Consider the following 26119-nt stretch of genomic DNA (forward strand, 5'->3'; position numbering starts at 1 on the left):
GTTATGAACATATCAGGAATGTTAGCATTAACTAAAAAAAAAAAAAAAAAAAAAAATTCAATTTGTTAATTGAAATCAAATCAAATCAAAATATTAGATGAAAAACTTACTTTATTTAGTTGCCAAAGAATAATTTCAAATGTTTTATTTAGTTTAAGTTGATTAAAGTTAATAAGTAATAAATAAAAACTAACGGAAATAAAATAAGCCTAAATTGTAGTGGTTCAACGGATCACAAAACTCACGGTTCTAATCATATTACGGTTTTTGAGTCACGGATCAGACCGTTTTTCGGATCAGCAAGAAAAAATATAATATTTTGGGGGTGGGGGGTAACATTTCTTAAAGATCACTTTAAGTACTCTGATACCACCGGAAAAAAGACTTGCCTAACTAATAAAGTTCAAACAATATTAAAGGCAAGTGAACAACAAAATATAACAAAAAACAAACCATTATTTAAATATATTTCAGCATAAACATGCATCTCTAGGCAGGTAATGAACATAGCTAGGATTTATAATTTATTTACGGCTGAAATGTTGCACATGAAACAAGCAAAGTATTTATCACAATATACTATGGATAACATAAAAAAAGAAAGATATCAATTCTGCTGTTGTTCATAAATACCAATAGTTATGTTGTACCATGAGGACATTGCCATGTTATTGGAAATAAAGCCATCATCAGTGACCCAATTTGTGGTGAGCCAGGGTCCTTGCGGTCCTTACCAGTGCCCAAATTCATGAACACTATATACTGATTCTCCACCTTGGAAGCTAGGGAGCTTATTGAGACGCACACATTGTTATCTGGTTGCTAAGGTGTTCTGCTTACAGGCCCAAGTCAAAACAAACCCACCCTCAAATCTCTTACATTCGGGTCTTCGGAAATGTCTCAGGTTCCTCCTTATTTAATCTAAATCTACAATAAACCCTCATTTAGAAAACCCTACTCATTGTCCTAAGTATGAACGATAATAATAGCGATGCTTGCCTTAAAAAGCCCAACTAATAACAGAAAAGATCAGAGGGCTCAGATGAATACAGCTTTCCTTGTTCTCTTTCTGTTCAGAGAAACACACTCCAGGAATCACTTGTGCCCAAAAAAAAAAAAAAAAAAAAACACTCCAGGACCTGAGAGCATTCCACAGATGAAACGTCCTTCCAGAGCCCTGATAAACCACATTCAAATCCTTGGCAATATTGCCTTTTCTCCCATTGGACACAACCAATACCCAAATATCCAAGCCCAGATGTCTGCTTAAAATCATCTACTGAAAAACAAACGGCAAGCTCAGGTTTATACAATTTTTCCCCTTTTGTGTTCAATACAGAATCACAGAAGTGAAGAACAGAGAGGCGTGCGCAAAGAAAATAGGTGTTTATGGCAATTAAGTGCATGCTTTCAAGTCACAAAACAGACTCATTTGAGGGTTAAAATGGGTTAGGCAGCTGCTCATAAGATAAGCAGCATAAAAACAATAGCTTTCCAGATGGACCCTCAAATAAGTCTCACTTATCACTGGCTGTACTTTAAGGAATGATAGATAAGCCCGAATGAACTAAGGTAGGGTTTGGGTGTAGCGTAAAGAAGGGTTTAGCCTCTGGACCTACCATGGAATTAGTTTGAGATCTCAAAAATGTCTGAAAATATGCTCAGATTTGTTAAGATATCAAAGTCGGCAAACTAAAGTCAAAGGATTTAATTAGAATTCTCATCAAATTCTTCAAACGATAAAAATCATCTGAGCTCTCATGAGCCGTTTCATTTGGTTTTATATATCTCCAATGAAAAACAGGACGAAGTTGATACTCACATGAAGTTGATACTGAGCTACTGACCTAGTTAATCAAGATTTTGAAGATGTACTGTATTTGAGATAGGCAGAGCCAGTACAACAACATATTTACAGTGGCTTCCTCCCTCAGGGCCTCACATGATGATACTAAAGGGACATGTATTATATGAGCAGAGAGAAGTGACACTGCATTACTTGAACCATCTGGGGTAATGAAATAGCTGTGAAGGATCAGTAAAATATGTATGCAATCATACTACTTTACTTTTAAATTGAGTTTGAAAACATTACATATGCATTATAATTGCACAAAATAGTGCAAATTAAGGCTTGAAACAGGCATTCCACTGGCAGTCCACTTGAAATGAAATGATCAGTAATTGTGGTGGTTTGTCAAAAACAGCAACAAAATGTGTTTAAAATGAAACTATTTTATCTATTTATTGTGGCCTCATACATTCTGGAGGAATGTTTTGACATATGGGTGAGTAGGGAAGGAGAAATTGCTCCACAAGATGTTTAATATATTTTGAATGTTGTGTTTTAAGCCATATTTAGAGTTTCATCAGCCCTTTTATATCCTTAACAAAATTGTACAGAGCGCCACCCTCTACAATCTCTGCGAGCATGATATTATAAACACACAGAGGTCAGAGGTGTGAAGATAAAAGCAGGCTTTCTGTTAAAGAGATACAGTATGCAACCCTATGAACACACTGGAACATAGTAGTAGGAACAACTTATTTAAAGAGATAGATCACCTAAAAATTCCATTACCATTTAGCTCTGTGTAAGTCTAAAAGTATTTTAAAAATGATCCATATGACTAATGCAACTTCAATGTTCCTCATAAAGCTATCATTTGGCTTCAGAAGACTTGGATTATAGTGAATGAGTTATATGGGCTGCTTTTACGATACTTTTGGGGTGCTTTTGTCTACTCTTTGAAGTTTCAGTCTCCATTTATTGTAAATGCATGAAAAATGTTTTAAATGATCCTTTTGTGTTCCACAGAAGAAAGTCAAATGGTTTGGAACGACATGAGGGTGACTAAGGGTACAATTACATGACACCAAGGTACTAAAAATGGAAATGTTTGCATTTGCGTACAGGCGACAACGTTGTCGAAACCATTCACACAGATCCGCGAAAACTATTAAAAACGCTGTATTCTGCGTTCTGCAGTAGTTATCAAAGTCAATTTGAAAAGAAACACTAAGTGCCTATAGACTGAACACGTAATACGCATGCAAAGTCATTGTGTAAATGAATGGCCATAAAAAGTTTTCAGTTTTTACTAGTTGAAAACAGTGTCGTGTAAACGGCCCCCAAGTGATGACAAAAAAATATGTTTTGGGTGAGCTCTCCCTTTAAGGCTTGTTAACATATACTAAACCCAGGCCGCTGTTCAAAGACCGTCATACCTGTTTGATGGTGTCTTGTGTATCCACAGCTTCTGGCAGAGGTGTCTGTGAGGAGAAAAACAGAGAGAGAATAAGTGTTAAAGATAAGAACTGACACTGCAGACTACAGCATTGTGGCGGCCTATTTTGCGCAGACAAGCACCAGTCACAACATGTCGAAATCTAGTTTCAAAGTATTATTTTAGATTAAATCAGTCTGTCACTTGCAAAATGCCATTTTGTCCATCATGTACAGCGTCAAAAATATTAAAACACGACACAACAAAGGCACAGAAGGCTAAAGAATGTCAGAAGACATGCCATGCTAATGCAGTCACGTATGGTATTTGACACTAGCCCTGCACATGATCTTTGCCACCTGCCTCCCTCTCAGCAAGACTAATTAACAGCAATAATGTAATTAAGGTTCACACAAGAATTCAAGAGGAATGTTTGGCTCTATAAGTTTGTGAGGTGGAGGAAGGACAGAAGTTGAGCCTTTGTCTTTACAATACAACTTGCTTGACTGAGTGCTGTGCAAAATGCAAACCATTAAACAATGGGGTAGATAAGGGCATTATTTTACACTACAGAAGACTAATTAAATACGGCTAATTTGCATTTTGTGGAAATATTAAACATTTAAAAATTAAATAAAAATATTTTATAATACAATGTTTGCAAGTAATATAAAAATAATAGCCTATTATGTATATGTGACCCTGGACCACAAAACCAGTCATAAGTCGTGCACGGGTATATTTGTGGCAATAGCCAACAATACACTGTATGGGTCAAAATTATTGATTTTTCTTTTATGCCAAAAATCATTAGGATATTAAGTAAAGATCATGTTCCATGAAGATATTTTGTAAATTTCCTACCATAAATATATAAAACATTTATTTTTGTGAGTGAATGCAGCACAATCACGAACATAAATGGACAACTTTAAAGACGATTTTCTCAATGTTTTGATTTTTATGCACCCTCAGATTCCAGATTTTAAAATCGTAGTATCATGGCCAAATATGACCCTATCCTAACAAACCATACACCAATGGAAAGCTTATTTATTCAGATTTCAGATGATGTATAAATCACCATGTGACTGGTTTTGTGGTCCAAAGTCACATATATTAATAACTAAATGTCTCAATTTTATATATTTATATAAAATATCAGTGTGTATTCATCAGAACTGTGTAATGTCTGGTCAATAATGTATTACTTTTGGACTGTCAGACAAACGACAATGACAATGCTGCTATACAAGACTAATAATGACAATTTTCATTTCTGCAAGAACTGGTCCTTTAATGCCCATTATGTCATTGAAAATACAAGTCACTGAAATGACACTTTAAAAAGAGGATGGACACATTCGAGTGATTTCAACCAGCTGAACTGGACCACATGCTTGAGAATGAACAGGTTGCAATCATGCATATCCGATGGGATTCCTGGTCAAGAGGCACTCAAGTTTTTGATTCTCTGTCCAGCCATTAACTAACAATTGCCATCAGCTCTGATCTCTGTCTGCAATCAAGAGGCAAGAAAAGCATCTCTCTCCTTTACGTGATGAAATTAGAGCATCAATACTGAAGAGAGAATTATGGATGAACTGCGTTTAAATATTTATCGGTGCTGTTAACCACTAGTGATTTAGATGGCCAAATGCATTTTAGCTATTGATTCTGAAATGATCTGACCTATAGGGTTATCTCTGGATAATGCATCATATCATATTTCATTGTACAGGTGGATAACCAGGACGACATGGATTCTGCGTGCCACAGAATTGGCATGTCATTCACAATGCCATAAACACCTCATGCTCTTTCCATGCAAGTTTATTAAATATTCCGGCCAAATAATTGTATTTTGCTATCAGCTATCAAACAGAGTGTAGTATTCTCAGCTCTGTTTAACTGTCAAAACCTCACTATTGCATATGTTTAGTATTGTATGGACAAATTTTACTATCTGCCTAAAACCTTGACACATTTGGAAAGAACCAAATCATATACCATTAATGACCAATGCAATTATTACATAAAAAAAAAAAAGAAAGAAAAAAAAAGAATCACGAATGAAACTGAGCCATTTTAGCCTGGTTATTTTGTTGTCCAAATGTTCATTGTTACCAAATGTTACTGAAATGCAAGCTTGGAGATTTCAGTCTTATTCAAACAGACGCGAGCTGTACTTGCGCGACTAGAAAATAGCTACAGGGGGCATGACCATGATGTCCAGGTGAACCGACTTGAACTACCAGTTGAGATGCTGCTAGCATTCTAGACTTCAGACAAAGAGAAAATCTCCACAGTCTTGAACTGCCAAAATTCCACCTGATTCCCTTAAGTCCCATAACTCCATTTTTATGAGGCATTGTCAGCCTCTGTTCCCATGGCAGGTGTTACTCAGCATCAGCTGACTAATTTTGTGAAGCATTAAGAAGCATATCCTGCTCTTTATGGGCTTGCCCTGATAATGTATCTTTATAGGTTTTGTGAAAACTAATCTTTTTGCTTTCTCCTGCTTGAAAGGTCGCTTACAATTACAATGGCTCATGGTTATTATGATAATACTTAAGGCGTTCTCCTTTCTTGCTCTGTTCAGGATAGTTCTATCATGATTTAGTAACGCTAATGTAATTCAAAACCAATAGGATTCCACTAAACGAGACCAGTTTGAGCTAAACATCACCTTTGGTGTTCCACAGAGGAAAGTCATCCATGCGGGTTTGGAACGACATTCGGGTGAGTAAATGATTTTTTACTATTCTTATAAGCACTACACTACACACCACGCAGGGAGGTAATACAGTAGACGCCTACAGAAAACGCATCAGCTTTGAGTCATCAGTGCCAACATTTAAGGCCAATGTATCATTTCTCAAAAAGATCTTATGAGGATAAGCTGATTTGTTTTTTTTTTTCCTCAGCATTTTCCCTGCTTGGTTTCTCTTTCAACTGCAGCAATAGACAGTAAAAATGGTTGGATGATCCTCAGGTGGTCAGGTTCACTGCATCCTCATGCTTGATTTACCTTTGTATAAGGTTAGCCAGCGTGGAGATCTCTCCACCCTGTGGCTCTGTTGACTGAGTAAACTGTGTAGAGTGAAACTACAGCCGACTGGGTCACATGCTCCGGTACGAGAGGGAAATTACACAAAGATATTGACTCTAAGTCTAATGACGGTGCTGGGAAGTGTCTGAGATCACCTGATCGTCAAATCCTATTGACAAGTGCCTTCATTTCTTAGATAGATAGATAGATAGATAGATAGATAGATAGATAGATAGATAGATAGATAGATAGATACACTCTAAAAAGTGCAGGGTTGTTTTAACCCAAATGTAGGTTAAATATGGACAAACCAAAATGTCAAGTTAAAAATGTCATTTAAAAATGTAACCCAAAATGGTTTGTCCATATTTGACCCAAATTAGGGTTAAAACAACCCTGGATTTTTTTTAGTGTATCATTGCTGTCAAACACGCATTTAATTTACTTTGCATTATTCAAAGTCTTATAAGATTTAGATAAAATGACTGCATCTCAAGCTTCATGGCAGTAAAAACAAATCATAAATAAATTAAATACGACTTGCCATTTATCTTAGAAACTCTTATAAGAATCCTACTTATGTGGTCGACACAAATATATTATAGTATGATGAATGCAGGATGGTCTTAGACAGATGTTTCAGGCTGAGGTTCGGTGGTTTTCAATTAAACTCTGGGACAAAATATACTACAAAAATTTCAGGTAGGACAAAAAAACCCATTCCAACCCTGATGGAGTGCAGACCGTGGCACATTGACATAGCACATTCTCTTTAAATGAGCCTCTTTATCGCTTTCTTAGGGGGTGCTTGTGCAATGTGAGTCATGACCCTTATTGCTGGAATGTATAGGACAGGGACATTTGGGTCTCAATATAAAAGACCACTGCTCCACGACAAATAACAATCATCATTGCAGAAACAGTTTCCTGATTGGAGCATCTGTTTAAAGTGCATTTGAATAAGTATGAAAGTGTATGTTCAAGTTAATCGTGTTTAACATGGAAATGGGAAATCACCCGTAAGGTTTACACAGTGCCCTGTGTTTCCTGATCTCGTGTTTTGAGTATTTTCTTTTTGATATTGACATGAAAGCCAAATTATCAAAACCAGAAATGAATGTAATCTAAAAGAGATCAGTGTCCTTTTGAATTTAGATCCTTCATTTTGGGAAAACATGCTCATTATATGAGATTTACTCTGCAGTTCACTAAAGTTCACTATTGTTCACTAAGGTCTATAGCGGTGTGGGTCTTCCTGTGCACATTCTTTTCCAAACCGTAAGGGAACAAACCTTAAGATGGACAATGAACAATACGCTATAAATAACTCATCCTTGATTAACCCTTTAACAACATGTAAACACAGAAACATACACAACAAAAATTCAAAGCTCCGGCTGTTTGGGGTCATGTTCAATGTCTGGGGGACTGTAAGTGTCTCTGGATTTACATCATTTGGCATTGAGTTTCAATGCCATCAACACTTCACACATCCTGACACAAACTAATGCACTCTATTAGCTGTAGTACACAGTTAATATAGTGCTATGACAAAATTGCACCATAACATTCAAAAATAGAAAATATTTTTGTGAATATGTGTAAACGATGAAAAGCAGACACCGTATTATACAATTATTATTATTTTTTTATAAGTAGGCTAAACAAAAATGTTTTCCATATTATTTCTCCATGGCGATAACTTTTGCCATTTTAAATCAAAATTGAAAGGTTTTTAAAGCAACATATTCACACACTATAATTGATTAACATTTAAAAATTATTTGAAAGAATATTTCAAATCGTTTCAAACAAGCACATATTTTGTTGAATAACCAGATAATAGCCTAGAAGTTTCCATAACCTCTCTCTCTCTCTTGAATAACAATTCTGCATGTTTATTATTATTTATTATATTATATGCCCACTTACCCAGCTGATTCCCCGGATCTGAGGTGTTTTTTCATTGGAACAGCGATCGGGAAAGATTCGGTAATTACAACTCCGAAAGAGATGCATGTTTCAGTCAAGTCCGATGTCTCACAAATTATTTTACTTAGAGATCATCTGTTGCAGCAACACATGGCGAAAACTACATCTCCAATAAGGATTTGACAGTCCCTGCTTAAAGACAACCCGACCTGCACGCTGCATTCCTACGTGCGTGTGAGTCCAGGCTGTGAATGCCATTAAAAACCTGCTGTTCGCTGTCAGAGACGAGCCTGCGCGCTCCCGCTCCCGCTCCCGCCCCTGTCACGGCGCGCGCCTCATACTTCACTAAACTGATCAGCGTCCGCTTTGATTTCCGCAGGTGTTTGTTTACATCAAAATGTATCTAACGAACTTTACTATCGTGTATATATAGCCTTTTGTTTTCGCTTGGTGTTTATTCTTTGGTTGAAATAATCATGGGAAAAGTTCCTAATGACATTCACCTCGTGGGAAATGTGGGTACACTTCTAAATGCGAATTTTGTCATTGTTTTGGAGCACACTAGCTTATAGATAACAGTAAGGTTAACATATGCATACTAAAAGCTCCAAAACTTCTTTAACTAAAACCATTAAATACATTTTGTTACATGAAATAAATGTAGGGCTAATGTTAACTTTGAAATATATAATGAAATATAAACTTATTTTATTTCAGCTAGTTTCCATGGCAACATTTCTTGTTTTCATGTAGTTTATGGACTAAAATAATTAAAAATTCTATATATAGGGATAAAAACACAAACTAATAAAAATGTCAAAAACACAACAAATTACTACAACTTTAACTAAAATTAAAATAAATAAAAAACCAAATCAAAATATTAATAAAAAATGTAACAATAGTATCTAAATGATGTTGCAAATGAGCTAACATAACAATGTATTGAATATGGTTGTACCATAGTCGTTACAGTGACTAAATCAGTTAAAATATGATATTTAAAACATGCATGGAAACTGTACTCTTGCATATAATACTTAACAGATCAGTAAATTATGTTAAAATATGAATGTGAACTATACACTCAGAAAAAAGGGTACAAAAGCTGTCACTGGGGCAGCACCCTTTCAAAAGGTACTAATATGTACCCTTAAGAGGTAAATAAGGTACAAAGGCTGTGACAGCTTTCATATTGTACAGACTGTACATTAAAATATACAATATAGCCTACATATCTAATGGGCATGAATGAATAATCTCTTAAGCATAATAAAATGTCTGGACATTATAGCAATAAACATTTTAAGAGACAGAAAAGAAGGGTATGAAGTGGAACAAAACACAGCTTCCCATTTACGTAGTCTCGCAGACTGAAGGATTATTGCGTCTACATCCAGATATGTAGAACTTAGCATTACAGACCTCTGCATCAAGCAGTAAAAGAAACGCTAGAGCAGGAAAAATAATGCGTTTGACTCAATAACACACTCCGTCTCTCCTTCAGCTCTCTTATCTATGTGTTCCAGCTGCATGATAAACCTTGAGGGGTTGAGGATCAGGGGGCGTGTCCATAACCCACCTTACTTACTGATGCAGGTGCCAAGGTTGGAGTGAAACAGTTAATTAAACGTTAACTGTAGCGCTAGATTGGATTAAAATCATTTTGAACTTTGAATAGGACACATTTTCCCAGCTTTGCTTAAAATCCTTTTGAAATTTGAACACACTTCCCCCTTTTCAATGTGTTTTGAATGTTTACAATGGGGTTGCTGTGTTTGATTTAGAGTTGGTGCATGAGATAACCATGAATTATCCCAATGCAAAGTAAAAAAGCAATTAATAGTTGAGTTTATGTTTTATAAAGATACTCTGACCCCACATAAGACACATATACTCAGTTAGCAATCTTTATTCTGTACCTGTTCCAGGGACGAGCGCAGAGACGACCGGAAGATTGTGTCTGCCGAACACATGACTGCTGCTGGAGCCTCTGAGGAGACAGAAGTAAAGAAAGAAAGGAAGTCAGTGCTGTTTGATTCAATCTGCTCTCCTTTTACTGTTACATCATGCTATATCTCAGGCTTATGATTTGTGAGATCTCATGACTCCCACAAAACCCAGTGGATGGATATTGTGAACTCTGATGGAAAGTATTTGCTCACTGTTTATTGTAAGTTGTTCCCAAAGATAGAAACTCTAGCTCTGTTCCAAATTCTAGTGCACTGCCGCACTGTCTAGAAACATCATACAGTAACTGCATGTGCAGCAACACCCTGACACATGCATTCCAAATAATAACATTCCTTATGTAAAATGCATTACAAAAATAACTATACAGTATATATACTATTTGGAGCAATGCTGCAATGCCAAAATATTCTGCATAGGTGACCAGCTCACATAAGGATTGAAACAGTACTTATACTAAACCAGGTGTCCAATACTAAAGATTTGTATTAAAGGGGTGGTTGATTATGATTTCACTTTTTTAACTTTAGTTAGTGTGTAATGTTTCTGTTTGAGCATAAACAACATCTGCAAAGTTCCAACGTTCAAAGCAAAGGAAGATATTTTCTTTTAAAGAAATCGTTTTTTAAGGACTACAACAAACGACTGGTAAGGACTACACAACATTCCTCCCGGGTATGACATCACTAACTCTAAAATTTACATAAACCCCGCCCCCCGGGAACGTGATTTATAGATTATCAAGACAGAATATGCTAATCAATGACTAGAAGATATCGACACATAAGCTACATAAATTCCCCAACTAACCATTCAGAAATGTTGTCTATTTGTTGTCACTTCTTCTCGCGTCTCTCCATCTTTCTGACTTCGGTTTGAACATAAAAGGCTAAACGTTTTTGAAATTTCCAGTGCGTGTCTGTGTGAGGTAAAAGGACACAAGCTCTTGAAGCTCCGCCCTCTGTGCCGGGAGCAGCAGCTCATTTGCATTTAAAGGGACAGACACAAAAACGGTGCGTTTTTGCTCACCCTCAAAAAGTGACAATTTTAACATGCTATATAAAAATATCTGTGGGGTATTTTGAGCTAAAACTTCACATAGGCCTACACACTCTGGGGACATCAGAGACTTATTTTACATCTTGTGAAAAGCGCATTATACCACCCCTTTAATACAAAATGTATTACTTTTTTGAGGAATGAGTGTCATTCACTTCAATAGGTATCATCCCAACGTGGGCAGTATACGTCCTCCCTATACCCACAGGTCACGTTGGGGGCGATCTTAAAACCTGTCCCAATCTGAGAATGCCCATATGGCTGGAGGTCAGGGAACATTACATAATGTTTGTTTAGACCCCGGCTATTGTTTCAGGAGTATCTTCCCTTCCTGGAGAAGTGAAATATAACAACACAGAGTCACTAGACTGTTTTGGGGAGTTTTTCAGTTCCACTCCTCAATCCAAAATAGTGGAATACCAGTATGTTGCTGCTATTTTTCATATGCATGTTAATTGGGCATTACAATGATATGTGAAGCTTTGGAGAAACACACACAGCAACAGAAAAGGTGTGTATTAGGTCTCACATTTTTTGCGCTAAATTAGTTAGGAACATTGGTTTAACACTAATCGCTTTAATTATGTGATAATGTGTTATGCTAAACTCCTGGCTGTGAGTAATGAATGATTATGTGTGATATGTTGTATCTGAGTGGTTGCAAAGGTTCCTTGAATTAGCACAGTTTTTGGAAGCTTGTCCCTGTTCTGGCTCTGTTCACCTGCCTTCTTCCACTAGGGCCTCAAAATATTTCTCAACTGTTGCCCTGAGTAATATTATCTCTGTCTGGCAGCACTGCACAAACAGACCCACAAAACCAACATCTTTCTCCAAAACTGCTGGAGCTAAAGCAGTCAGTGTTTTAACATGAGCTTGACAAAGTTGCGTGAGATTATAATTGCGTAATTATATGGAATATTCCATGACTGGTACATTTTGATGTTCTATGACTAAAAAGACTCAAATCCTATTAACCTACCATGGAAAGTGGTTTGTTTTAAACATTAAAGGGATAGTTCACTTTAAAATGGAAATTCTGTCATCCTTTACTCACCCTCAAGTTGTTTCAAACCTGTATGAATTTCTTTCTTCTGCTGAACACAAAGGAAGATATTTTGAAGAATGTCAGTAACCAACCAGTTAACTGGAACCATTGACTTCCATAGTAGGAAAAAAAAAATACTATGGAGGTCAATGGTTCCAGGTAACTGGTTGGTTACTGACATTCTTCAAAATATCTTCCTTTGTGTTCAGCAGAAGAAAGAAATTCATACAGGTTTGAAACAACTTGAGGGTGAGTAAAGGATGACAGAATTTTCATTTTAAAGTGAACTATCCCTTTAAATATCCGTGCTTTTAAAAAAAAGATGTTTTGCATGGACACGTCAAGAGTTAAAATCATGCCAAACATGATTTGGACACAATTTGTTTAACTGATGTTAAATGTCATAAAACATTTTTAATGACTGTCTAATCAACAATAATTTAGGTAGCACTTTATTTTACAGTCCTGTTCCCCATGCACATACTATGTACTTATTATAGTAATTACAATAACTGGATAATAACTAGCTACTAACCCTGAACCTACCCCTAAAACAAACCTAGTAACCTTATTACCAGCTACCAGTACTTATAGGTAAGTACACTGTAAGTTTTTGCTTCTTACCTTGATTTTTATATAAGTAAATTGTTTAAGAATATAATATTGATTTTGCATATGAATATAAGTAACCTCATTTTGACCTTTTATTTACAGCATGACCAGAAGGCAAGTAAATTCCATTCCATTCAAATTCAGTTCATTCCATTTTAGATTTTTTTGACAAATATTTTCTAAGTCATTTGTCAATCAGCAAGTCATTTGTCAAGCTCAACCATTCAATCATGCTACCTATTAAAAAATATATACATTTCTTTAATTTACAGGACATGTAGATAAACCCCAAACTATCCATCCATCCAGATTTGAAACATTTAGTAAAATATTTAATTTTTAAATAGGGTTTTAAATGTCCTGAATTTTGGCAACATGATTGTAAAAATTTCAAACCTCATATAAATTAAATAAGCATGAAAACATGCAGTCGCTTATATAATATTAGTTTGACCTCGTCAGGTTGGTGATCAGGATTCAATCAGGAGGTTTAAGTACCTCCTTTACTGACTTTTGTATTATTATTTTGAGTGTCAAGCCATATTTTGTACCGTTTGTGGAAAGTGCTATACAAGTACTCATTTGTGCACTCAAGTAAAAAACTCATCGCTATGTGAACTGATGTTAACACACTCTCACAACACTGATCATGAGTTCTAGGCATCCACTTCAACAGAACAGTATCAGATTTGTCTTACCGAATCTGTTTTTCTTCTTAGCAGACAAGATCTGTTTAAAGAACGAAAACATTCTGGCATGTATATCCTCCATGTACTTCTCACTTCACAGCAACTATATAAACCCTAAGGCCGCAGTAAATGAAAGTAAGACGATCTACAATCGCTCCTTTTAACTGTGTGCCTGACTATTTCTCTGCATATTTCAAAGTGTATTTCTGCATGTTTGTGTGTGTGTGTGTCAGCAGTGGTTGCCTATGACAGGACTCAGAAATCCAGTTCTCCTGCATGTGACCCTCACAAGGCACAAAAATAACGTGGTAGTTTGTATCTGATAAAGAGTTAAAGAGAGATAAAGAGTTTTAACTCAGATCAGATAGAAAGAGACACTTTGTCTGCCATTGTTTTAGAGTGTCAAAATGTGTTTGTGTGCAGTGGAGATGTAAAGATGTGGATGCCTTTTCTAAATATGTAGTTGCTGCGTTGAAAACAAAATACATTTTAGATCTAGATCAACTCACAAATAGTATTTGAAGACAATAGGCTATTGACACCCAACTAGTTCACTTAGACAGGACAGCTGAAATAGAAGAAACATTTTTTTCGTCTCAAACCGCTGTTTGAGCTGACCGTGATGTTAAATATTTTATTTACGTTTTTGCTGTTTTCATGTATCGTGTCTTATTTTTTGTAATGTCTTGGCCAGGACTCTTGTAAAAGACATTTTAAATATCGATAGTTTTTATTTTCCTCTTAAATATAAAGGTTCAGAAACGCAATGCCATAAAATAACCATTATTTTCACAGCAACGCCATATAGAATAATCGTTTTTGATTCCCTAACCTTTCAGTGAACAGTAATATTTTAATAATCCAAAGAACCTTTTTTTTTCACCATAAAGAACCTTTTGTAAAATCAAAAGGTTCCATGGAAGTTGAAGGTTCTTTATGGAACCATATATCTAGATGCCATTTATTTTTAAGAGTGAATAAAGGTTAAATATAGGCTATCTATTTTTATTTATAATTTAATTTGACTAAATACATTTATTTATTTAGTAAATTCAAATTAAATGTATTTCCATAGGCCTATTTTATCTTATATATACATTTAATGTATATTTATTTTATTATACATTTTAAATAATGTAATCAATTTTACATTAATAATTTGTAATCTATATTTATTATTATTATTACAAATATATTTAAATACAAATTGTTTTTAAAATTATATTTTAATGTGTGATTGAAAATTTGAAAATAACATTAAACCAGATAATCAATTTGAGGTTTTATTACTGTTGGTAGCATAAAAGTTTTAAAAATTAGGCGGGTTAGGGGTTATTTCAAATCAATAACCAAAAGAATGAGCAATAGTGATGCTTGCTTGAACAAGAACTTAGTGTGCCCTCTAGTGTGTGTTTATAGCTAGTACATTTTACACACTTGATAGATAGGAGCCAATTTTGTGAAGATGTTTTACAGAATGTCTTAAGAATCTTAGTATTCTATATTTCCATAAAACACCCCATCCAGAAAGTACACACAGCTAGTTTTAACTGGCAGACCAGTACTAGCCTATATATAAAACCTTTCCCATCACAGAGAGTAAGAAAGCACACAGTTCCTATGGGAAAGGGTGTAGGTCTTCCTGCAACAAATCACAGACTTTTGTAATCAGTCATCAGCTCCCTGTAGACACAATTTTAAAAAAATGAAGCAAAAATCACACACAATAATGTCATGCACACTGGAATCTGGAGCTTCGCACATCATGCGCATGAAGATTGTTTCGGTTTCTTGCCCATCCATCTGTAGTTCCAGAACACTGTGTGATTTTACATGCTCATAAATCCTGTCATTCCAAATCAGCCTTTCCTTCCCATACCAGCTCAGCGCCCATGGAGGAAGGAAATATTGTTTATATTGGAACTCCAGTGATATATGAAGCGATGAAAGCATTGGGAGGGAGATGGAGAAAAGACAGAGATGTTTTAAATGCACACCTTCTCCCCCGGCCACATCGTGTTGCTTCCTGTGAGCTATTTGGGGGCTTCTGCAAGTTCACAGCTCTCTCTCTCTCTCTCTCTCTCTCTCTCTCTCTCTTTCTCTCTCTCTCTCGTGCCCACCTGTTACCTACAAGCCGCTCAACTTTCCCAGCATCACAATGAATCACTGACCCACAGAATTTCCAATGCACATACACAAGGCAACATTTTAACCAATTTGAGACACAATTTTAGCCACATGTTGTAAAACAGCTACTTTTGGACTGCGGTCTGTTTCGTGTTTCAGGATAAATGTAGGCAAATCTGCCTATTTTCTTCTATCAACACTGTAAAATATTTTGTAGTCAGGTACCCGTGTGTCATGCGTACACCTTTAAATTAACTTTATTCTAAATGTGTTTGAAATTAGTCAAAAACACTGGTAACACTTCAAGGTTTCATTTGTTAACGCATTAACTAACATTAACTAACGGTTACTCTTTATTTTAGGGACTCTTTTAATATTAATGAACTGTACTTACTATAGAGTTACGGTTAGGGTTTTGTTTAGGGTTAGTTACCTGTAATCATGCCTAATTTACTGTTATTACTATAGTAAGCACATATAGTAACGTATAACTGTCCCCTTAAAATAAAGTGTTACCAAACTAACTATGAGCAATACATTTGTTACAGTATTTATTCATCTTTGTTAACATTAATACAAATACAGCTGTTCATTGTTTGCTCATGTTACTTTACGGTGCATTAGCTAATGTTAAAAAAACACAACTTTTGATTTAAAAAATGTATTGATAAATGTTGAAATGAACATTAAAGATTAGTAAATGCTGTAGTCATTATTAGTTCATGTTAACTAATGTAATTAACTAATGAAACCTTACATATAACACTAATCAAAAAATATGATGATCTAATTATTATCTACTAGAGTCATTTTTCAGGATCAATAAGGTATTAATATCTCCTTACACTCTTAAAAGGGGTCTTTCAAAGCAATTAAGAACCATTTGGGTTTCCTAAAGAACATTTCAGTAAACAGTTCTTAAAAGAAGACATTTTAATAATCTAAAGAACCCTTTTCCACTATAAAGAACCTTTTGTGGAATGAAAAGGGATGTTAAAGCTTCTTCATGAAACCATCAAAGCCAATAAAGAACCTTTATCTAAGAGTGCAAGGTTACACATAATCACAAAGTAAATGTGGTCGCGTCTTTCAGTGATATATTTCACAAACACACTTACCTGTATGTCTGGTATATCTGATGTTGGCAGTGTGTTTATTTCTCCAAATAGTTTTCTTTAATGCCAGACTGGACAATCTTGTCTTTCTTGTCTTTAAGGCGAGCGCCAAATACTAATTTGTCTGGCGATGTCTCTGTCTCTTTCTCTTGATCTTGATATCTTTGTGTGTCTCTGTTGTCTGTGAAGCAGACAGAGGAAACCACTGAGTTTGATGTCACTGGAATCGCTGAAGCCACGCGGGTTACCGGCTTCCTGCTGCAATCTCATTGGTGACATAAAATTTGGCCTGCCGTTTATTCCACAAAGGTTGACTTAAGAAGGTGTGTCTAGAAGCTTGGTGACACTTGTTGTCTTCCATTTCCTCGAATTAGAAGTAAAAGCCATAATATTTCAATTGTCAACGGTGACTGGGGGAAATGAGGTCAGAGTACATCTGTGACCCCTTGATTTAGTTCACTTCTGGACTTTCATTCTGTTTGCATCAGCATCTTCACTTAAAATGTTGTGCTCATGGTTAACACTTGAGATTTTGAGAATCTGAATGGATCTGACTCTGTTCTGTTTCTGTTCTGGTTATACTGTTGGGTTGCACTTTATTTAAGAACGTATTGGGTAAAATAAGGTACTGTAACAACATAAGTTTGGGTTTAGGGGTAAGTTCAGGGTAGTACCTATTTATTACCCAGTTATCATAATTATAAGTATATACATGGGGAATAGGACTGTAAAATAAAGTGCTATATGTCATATTGTCTGTGCTGCTAATGAATCTCAGTTTTTATATGATCACTTTTTGTTTAATTACTCATTTTTAATTGACTGTGTATTTTAAATATAGTACCTAAAGGCATGTCATTCTGTTCCTTGTGTATGCATATGATTGACGGACAATAGAGAGAAGGCCGCGAGGGAAAATTTGTGAATGATGTCAGCAGTGATCAATTCTGGGTATAGCATTTCTTCTATTCTACAGTGGAATAATGATGATCACTTCCAGCAGGTTTTATAACCTACTTTTGCAGTTGAGTTTGTGGCACGATTACTTTCGAGCTCTGAGAATGAGTTTCAGATGAAAACCACTGCAAAGATCAAACTGATTTAAACCACCATCTTCCGTGCTGCGCAAACAACAAGAGAGTGGTGTGACATTGTCTAATGCAGTGATTCTCAAATCTTTAAAGGCCCATTGTTCAACACAATTTTTTATTTTTGGTATAATTATGATTAGGGGAGAGTGGGGTGAGTTGTGCCAGTTTTTACTCAAAGTGACTTTAAAGTGAGGCCATGGCAGTAATGCCTTCAACTTAAGGATGTACATATATTTCAGGATGTGGTGCATCCCTGAGAACAATCACTTTGGATCTGAAATAAATTGTTTCAGAAATACAGCTCTTGGGAAAAAAGTGGTCTCATGGCACAACTTGCCCCTGGTGCGGGGGAAGTTGTGCCTTTGGGGGAATACATTGGGGGTAAATTGTGCCAGTGATTTCTGAAGTAAAACAGAACATTTTAATGTTATGAACCGTAATGCTATATGAAAGCAAGATAAATTCAATACAAAATTACTCATTTAAGGTTTATTTAGATATTGTCACCCTGGAATACCATAGCATGCGTTTTTCCTGCTATGGTCAATTGCATAGGGATTTTGTATTGAACATAACTCTGGATCACAGTGTCATAGAGACAAGGGGGTGGGCTCATTTTACTCAGACGACCAATCAGTCTCTCAGGATCATTGTGAAGCTATCAAGCTACGCCCTAGCAACCATTTAGAGCACCATAGCAACACAATATATGATATTTGTGAATCATTTCAGGCAAAAAGGCGTTGGCAATAGATGCCTGTTGACATAGCGCTGTCTGTCAATTATGTAACATATAAGAATAAAGTGACTAGGCTAATTTCTAAACATCCTATTGTGACATAGGCCACTTAAAAACGGAATAAAACTTCTCTTTAATAACATAGTGCAAACTCAAAACTGAAATCAGTGTTAGCTAAATTAAACAAATAACAGGCAGGCCCAAGTAAAACAATGATGAGGCATGCCCATCTCCTCACTTCTCAAGATTATCCCCTGTGAGTATGTAGGTCTAGGTGGTCTGGATCTGGCACAACATAACCCAGGCCCTTTGGTACAAATCACCCCAGACCCACAAGTTTGAAAAACTAGCATGATCCAGCAGTTAAGAGCTAACATCATGCTAACTGTATAGACTCATTGTGTAGCCTACTAAAGCACTAAAACATGTGTGAAATGTTTTCAAACTTGTCTATAATTGTTCAGACACTACAATAAAAAACCTTAATCATAGAAATTTTACTTTGAAAGGGAAAAAACAGTTTTTTGCACTAAAATATGCTTAACTCTCATGCCATGTGTCTCTTTTCTTTGGGAGGACGAGTAAAAGTGATTGCTTTTCAAAATTATGTGGTCACATGACCAATTTCTTCTATGGTTTTCCAGAAACAAGGGTGGAACAACCCCCCCCCCCCCCCCCCCCCCCCGGAAATGAAATAGAGAAATATTATGTCTCCATTTTATGTTACTGTTTTTTAAATTCTATTAATTTATTCATTAAATTAATTGAATTAATAATTTGAATAATTTAAGTGATCCTTCGGCCCCCTATGTTTCCCTGCCCACCGGTTGAGAAACACTATTGGCTCTAACGCAGCATTTATTGGTAAATTAATACATTTTTCTACACACTTTTCCTCAGTTTTAGAATATCATCTTTTGTTTGTTTATTCTGCATTAGGCCTAGGAAGAAAATAAAGTTATAGGCTGGCTGTCTTATGCATTCATACAATTAAACATGGGGAACATTTTTAAATTATTATTTTGCAATACTATTTATTTGGCTATATTATTCTGCAACCTTCGGTCACATTTCATACCCACGTTATTAGCCTACTCTGTAATTATCTAAAATAAACAATAAGTATTTAGCAATGAGCATGCATAGCCAGTAAATGTATTTTTTTCACGAGTAAATACTATATTCTCAGTAATGAACAAACATACACTTAATGCGTAGTTGGAGCACATTGTGAGTTGCCAATGTTGACTAATGAAATGACAGTAATTATGAGTAAGGAGAACTATTTATATACAATTCTAAATGTATTACATAAAGTTATGACTCCGTGATATGATATAGCAAATATTTTGTTGGTTTAAATGCATATTTAAATATAATAAAACGTTTTGTTGAACTACACATCCGGGACTGCGAGGTTGTTGATGGTTGCTTTGGTGATAGGCGGAGCTCTTCCGGGTCTTAAAGTCGTGTTTACGAATAAGCAGCGGTGAGTTGCATAATCCCTCATCGATGGTGTAATCGTTCTGTCCAGCCTCTTCCTACAGCTTTATTGCGGTACTTTATACATCTTTAATGGGTCCAAACAGAATTTACATTAGTGTAGGTTATGCCACATTCGGCATGTTGGTGGGGTTTTCGGCGTTTATCGTGTGGAATGTGGTTTATAAGCAACCGTGGACGGCGGCGATGGGCGGATTATCAGGTCTGTAAATAAACTCAAGGCCACAGCCTTCACACATCCACTGTCATATTTAAAGATTTCACATCGTGTTTCTTTAACTGTCATGGTTTTTAAATCTGGTGTGTGATCTTGCGGTTGACACGATCTGCTATCACATTGTGTAAAATAAGTCTGCTGTGGTGGAAGGTTAGCCTTTCCAATATAAGTTAGATACAACTGGTGATTATAATAACGTATTTATTTATTGAAAAAAATCAGCTTGCTATATTCTTAGATTGAGTTTGGAAATAATAACCCATAAATATGCAGATATTTTACCATTTGTACGCAGTCAGAGAGACGAATAAAGAAACACAAAGTAGGCTACACGCAGTGCGCTGCAAAAGTCATTGAATAAACAGAAAATGTTAAAAAGAATAACTTAATAAGTTATGATTAAAGTAATCAACAATATTTAATAATGTATATTTAAATATTTGATACCAACAAATCAAATAAGCAGTGTTTGTGCACTTGATTTTGTTTTCACTTTTTTAATTTTATTTTAATTTTCACTCAAATTGTTATACTGATATGAATATTATTTATAATTTAGTTATTTTGTATAAAAATGGAAATAGCAAAATATTTTTATGAATGTTTTATAACTGGATAAATTATGTTTTATGTGTTTAAATCCACAGGCGTTCTGGCACTCTGGGCATTGGTCACTCACATTATGTACATTCAGGACTACTGGCGCACATGGCTGAAGGGACTCAAGTTCTTCATGTTTGTTAGTTCTGTCTTCTCCCTCCTGGCTGTTGCTGCTTTTGCCACCTTCATAACTCTAGCCGTTTTAGAAAAGCAGTGTAAGTACCTTCACATGGACAGCTTTGTCGAATGAAATATTCCCCCACACAAAATCTGTAATAATGGAATAGTGTAATTTGCAAGATTAAAGTGTTGTCTGTAATCCGTTCTGTATGTTTTTGTCTTCAGCATTAACTGACCCCAAGAGCTTCTATCTGTCGGCCGTGTGGAGCTTCATGACTCTTAAATGGGCCTTCCTGCTGGGCATGTACTCCTTCCGTTACCGCCAGGAGTTTGCCGACATCAGCATCCTCAGTGACTTTTGATTGGCTGCTTCAGCTGCAAAGGATTTGTAGTTGCAATCGGTGGCTTCACCTGCCAATGTGGAGATGAAGGATGGATTGATGGTTCTCCTTTTTTAATACCGTCTTAACGGCCTCCTTGCTTTCACAGAAAAGACTCAAATCTCAGCCCCTCCTTCCCCTCAGATCCGGGCCCTGGAGTAAGAAGTTGGTGAATGTCTGTGATCTGCTTCTTTCCTGTCTTTTTGAGTTAACAGGGGATTTTTATATTGACATTGGGTCAAAGTGTTTCGAAGGCAGTGGATACACTAGGATGTGTTCACAGGTAGTTGTTACTTTACTCAGGGCAACTTCTCTACAAATGTCAGATGTGAAGTGATGGCTCCCCTTCACTGTCAGAAAAAAATTGCAAAAGTTGTACATTTAGGGGTGCAAAAACTTGTCACTGGGTCAGTACCCTTAAAGAGACACCTTTGTACCTTATTTACCCCCTTAATAAGGATGCAGATTATTGTCAAAGTCCCTTGAAGGCTAGTCATTTCACACATGGTGGCCACCTTTGAAGATTACTCATGTGTCCATCCATATACATACATAGATTCCTCATTAGCGGCTGTTTCTGTGGGCCGCTATATGTAAGCCGTCCGCCATGTTGGAATGGCCAAAGTCGGTCCGTGAACACTCAAGAGAAAGTTGACTGTGGGTCAGCAATCGTAGTTATATGCATATATGAATATCTATATCTGCAAAGGACAGCAGATGATTTTGCTAAACAAACACAAGACGCAAATGTCAGCTAACATGACATTAAAAACTTACCATATTTGCCAAGTTACCATAAAATCCTGTAATATTGAGATAATCCATATAAAAACACAAACCAACACATTCTCACCTGTGAAAGGTCATCCCATTTCTTCGGGAATTTTAATCTCAGCAGTTTTCACAACAGGGCTGTGCAGTGTGGTGGCATTTTGGAAAACTCATTAGCTGCGTCTGAAAAACAGTAGGCCTATGTCAAAAGTTGGTTGATTATGATTTCACTTTTCTAACTTTAGTTAGTGTGTAAGGTTGCTGTTTGAGCATAAACAACATCTGCAAAGTTTCAACGCTCAAAGGAAGATATTTGATTTGAAAGAAATAGTTTTTTAAGGACTACAACAAACGGCTGGTAAGGACTACACGACATTCCTCCCGGGTTAGTGACATCACTAACCCTAAAATTTACATAAACCCCGCCCCCGGGAACACGATTTATAGATTATAAAGACAGAATATGCAAATCAATGACTAGAAGATAGATAAGCATAAATTCTTCAACTAACCATTCAGAAACGTCCAGTTGCGTTCTACATGTTGTCACTTCTTCTCGCGTCTCTCCATCTTTGTCTGACTTCGGTTTGAACATAAAAGACTAAACGTTTTTGAAATTTTCAGTGTGTGTCTGTGTGATGTAAAAGGACACAAGCTGTTGAAGCTCCGTCCTCTGTGCCGGGAGCAGCAGCTCATTTGCATTTAAAGGGACAGAAACAAAAACGGTGCGTTTTTGCTCACCCTCAAAAAGTAACATTTTTAACATGCTATATAAAAATATCTGTGGTGCATTTTGGGCTAAAACTTCACATACACACTCTGGGGACATCAAAGACTTATTTTACATCTTGTGGAAGGGGCATTTTACCAGCCCTTTAATGATCACAAAGTAAATTTAAAAGTAGTACCTACTCGGACAGTACGCGATTTCGGACGCAGCGTTTGATTGCTTACTGTGAGTGACAACAGCGTCTGAAATGTTGACTGTTCCAATATGGCGGACATCAATGTGTCTTTGGATGGGTCGAATGTGGCATACAAGTATACATATCTATGGTGATTTTGCTATGCGTTTTCTATGTCTATGCGTTTTACCCAAATATTTTTCAAATCTCTATGACGAGAAAAAATCCCCCGCCTCGTCACGCTGCAGGCTTTCTTAAATTTGCAGTGCTCCCATTGAAAAGAATTGAAAAAATACACTGGCCTTAGGAAACAACACAAATAATATGCAGTCTTTAAGTACTACTGTGAACCCATTTGGGGCAGATGTAATATATATAAAAAAGTTGCTTTGAGGGGACTGCTGTGGTGACAAGTTTTTGTAACTGTAAAGGTACAATTTTATTTGCAGAGCTGTAGGCCATCTAGGAGCTTCAGTCAGCGATGGTGAAATTAACTTTAATGTTGGTTTTAATGTTGCTATAGATTCCAGACATAGACAGTGTTCTTTATTGTTTGCCGTTTGTCATTGCTTTTTAAATGTTGTTTATACTTAGTTTTATTTATGATTGGAAGTTGAGAATTATTTGTGACTGTGTTCGGAACAGCATACTACCGTACTACTATTTCTACAGTATGTACACTACCATTTAAAATTTTGGGGGCGGTAATATGTTTTTAAAAAAATTATGGAAGAAGTCTCTTATGCTGAACAAGGCAGTTAAAGAGTAAAACATATTTTAAAATGTAATTTAATCCTGTGATGCAAAGCTGAATTTTCAGAAATCATTCTTAAATGCTGATTTTGTTGCCTTTTTATTGTTTGATGAATAGAAAGTTCAAAAGAACAGCTTTTTTTTTTTATAGATTTTTTTAAATATTTTTTTTAATCAATTTTAAAAACTTTACGGTCACTTTTGATCGTTTTAATGCATCCTTGCTGAAGAAGAAAAAAAAAAGCAATGTTTTTTAAAGTCCTATAAAAAATCGAAAAGTATTTAATAAATTCTTACCGACCCCATACTTTTGAACAGTACTGTAAACTATGCTGTCTGAACAACCTACAACATTTGCTAAAAAGTGCAGTATACAACTGCTCACGCTGCACAGAATTTCAGACATTTTTAACATCTTGACTCATTTGATCAGATTACTAAAAGGCAAGGCATGCAAAAATGAAAATTATGCATTATTTATTACTCGCTCATGTAAGACAATGTAGCATTTCAAGTAGATTATTGCATCCTGTCTTCTGTTTCGCATACTATCTTTATATGCATAGTACTTTAAATATTTGGCAGTATGACTAGTATTCCGTTCCCGAACGTTGTGCTCGTTGCATTATTATTATTATTATGCAGTTCCTCTCTTTGCCACTAGTGGGGGTGATGGAGAAATTGAATGAAGGACTAACTGGTGCTTAGGCATCTGCAGATATTGTTTTTAGTTACATATAATCACTAAATTGTAGCTGAATTCACAATATTGTTGAATACTAAATATCGGTGTTATGTCATCTGAAATGTTACTTTTCTTTAGAATGTTCTGCCAGACAAAACTATGTGTTTTATGTTTTTTTAAATTCACGTGCTTTGAAAGATGAGTGTTCTGTTTGTCTGTCTGTCTTTTGAGCAGATAATACGTGTGTATGCTTGAATCTGATTTTAGATGTTAGGTACATTTTAATTTAGATTCATTTATTCACTGTCATGTCATTCAAATCCAAAGTACAGTATTTTATATACAGCCCTCATATAGCTTTGAATGAGAAACAGACCAGCATTTAATTTGTTATCCTGATAATCTTCTCTGTTGTGTCCAATGAGAGGAAAAAAACATGGTTTTGAATGACATGATGAAGGTGAGTAAATAATTTTTGAACTGACTATTTATTTAAGTCTTTTTAAAAATAATTCTTCTTTTTTTTAAGAGCCAAAAAGTAACAAAACACGATCACATTGCACTAGGTCACATAGAAATGTTAAATGTATTATTTGTTTAAACAAATAGAAAAGGTCACCTTCAAAGCAAACTTTTACAGACAATATTTCACTCTATAGCATGTATGTGAAGCAGTTTTGTATTACGTTTGCTTTTATCCAGATGTATGCAAATTTATCCCTGATTACAGTTAAACTACCTGCAGTTTAAAACTTTGCACAGTACGTGTTACATTGGGACATTGGGGATTAAAGTACTGTTTTATTCTCTCCCACAAATCCTATGTGTTGCCTCATTTTTTCACTTTGGAGAGTTCCTGATGTACAAAGTGATCTGAAGCCATGCATTTTGTAGTAGTAATTTTGGTTACACTTCATTTCGATAGTCCACTTTAGGTGTTCTACTAAACTATAAGTAACTACATGTCAACTAATTTGCAACTACATGAGCTTACTCTTATTAGAGTAAAAGTAGACTTAGTAGAATAAATTGACGTACTTGGCTGAAAACTTACTTACAGTCAGTCAAATATCTAAAGTGGGCTGAATTACAGTTACTGTAATTTTTTGCACGTTTAAGCATATTACACTTCTTACCAGCAGGGAGCAGTAGCCTGGTTCATAATATTATTTTACTTCAGCTTCCACATGAGTCCTGACAAATTAAGTGTTTTGTGGTAAGTGTTTTCCATTTTAAGTTTAGCATTCGAACATTTGCTTGTAAATTACTTTACATTGTAGCTTATCTGCGGACTCATTGACTAAACAAATAGCCTATAACTCTGTAGGACTGACCCATTGTGACTCAAATGTAAACCTTTAATACAAATTGTTAAATTAAGGATGTATACAGGTTGAAACAGACCATCACTCCTTTTCAAGAGGTGGCGATATGCTTCTCTTCGAGCTGGTTAAAAACACAAAGCTTAATCTGGAGTGAAGAAGGGGATCACAGTCTTTAAGCCCATCAGAAGGGTTGCCAAACCC

At 35.8% G+C, this 26119-nt stretch overlaps 2 protein-coding genes across 3 annotated transcripts in view; one reads left to right on the forward strand and one right to left on the reverse strand.

Moving 5' to 3' along the window:
* The window catches only part of rapgef3 (Rap guanine nucleotide exchange factor (GEF) 3), a 38408-nt gene extending 21394 nt beyond the window's left edge, over positions 1-17014 (reverse strand). Inside the window, exons 1-3 of one of the 2 annotated variants that reach the window (XM_084427998.1) lie at positions 16833-17014; positions 10134-10204; positions 3229-3273 (exon numbers count right to left, since the gene is read on the reverse strand). In XM_084427998.1, the coding sequence (XP_084284124.1) occupies positions 3229-3273; positions 10134-10187 (99 nt within the window). In that variant the 5' untranslated portion in view covers positions 10188-10204; positions 16833-17014. Of the gene's footprint in view, positions 1-3228; positions 3274-8211; positions 8478-10133; positions 10205-16832 lie in introns of those variants that run through there. The other variant, XM_084427997.1, reaches the window with a different exon arrangement.
* Positions 17015-20124: 3110 nt separating this feature from the next.
* Positions 20125-23432, forward strand: slc48a1a (solute carrier family 48 member 1a). Its single transcript, XM_084428000.1, has 3 exons — positions 20125-20364; positions 21027-21194; positions 21325-23432. The coding sequence occupies exons 1-3, from the start codon at positions 20235-20237 to the stop codon at positions 21459-21461; spliced, it is 435 nt and encodes a 144-aa protein (XP_084284126.1). The 5' UTR covers positions 20125-20234; the 3' UTR covers positions 21462-23432.
* The last annotated feature ends 2687 nt before the right edge of the window (positions 23433-26119 follow it).

Source organism: Rutilus rutilus, assembly GCF_951802725.1.
Source record: "Rutilus rutilus genome assembly, chromosome: 13".
Lineage (NCBI taxonomy): Eukaryota > Metazoa > Chordata > Actinopteri > Cypriniformes > Leuciscidae > Rutilus > Rutilus rutilus.

Bases quoted from the DNA above. Each gene is read 5' to 3' on its own strand.
- slc48a1a (XM_084428000.1), top strand. From the start codon at position 20,235: ATGGGTCCAAACAGAATTTACATTAGTGTAGGTTATGCCACATTCGGC. The intron at 20,365-21,026 runs GTCTGTAAATAA...TTAAATCCACAG, and splicing joins GGCGATGGGCGGATTATCAG to GCGTTCTGGCACTCTGGGCA. The intron at 21,195-21,324 runs GTAAGTACCTTC...TTTTGTCTTCAG, and splicing joins AGCCGTTTTAGAAAAGCAGT to CATTAACTGACCCCAAGAGC.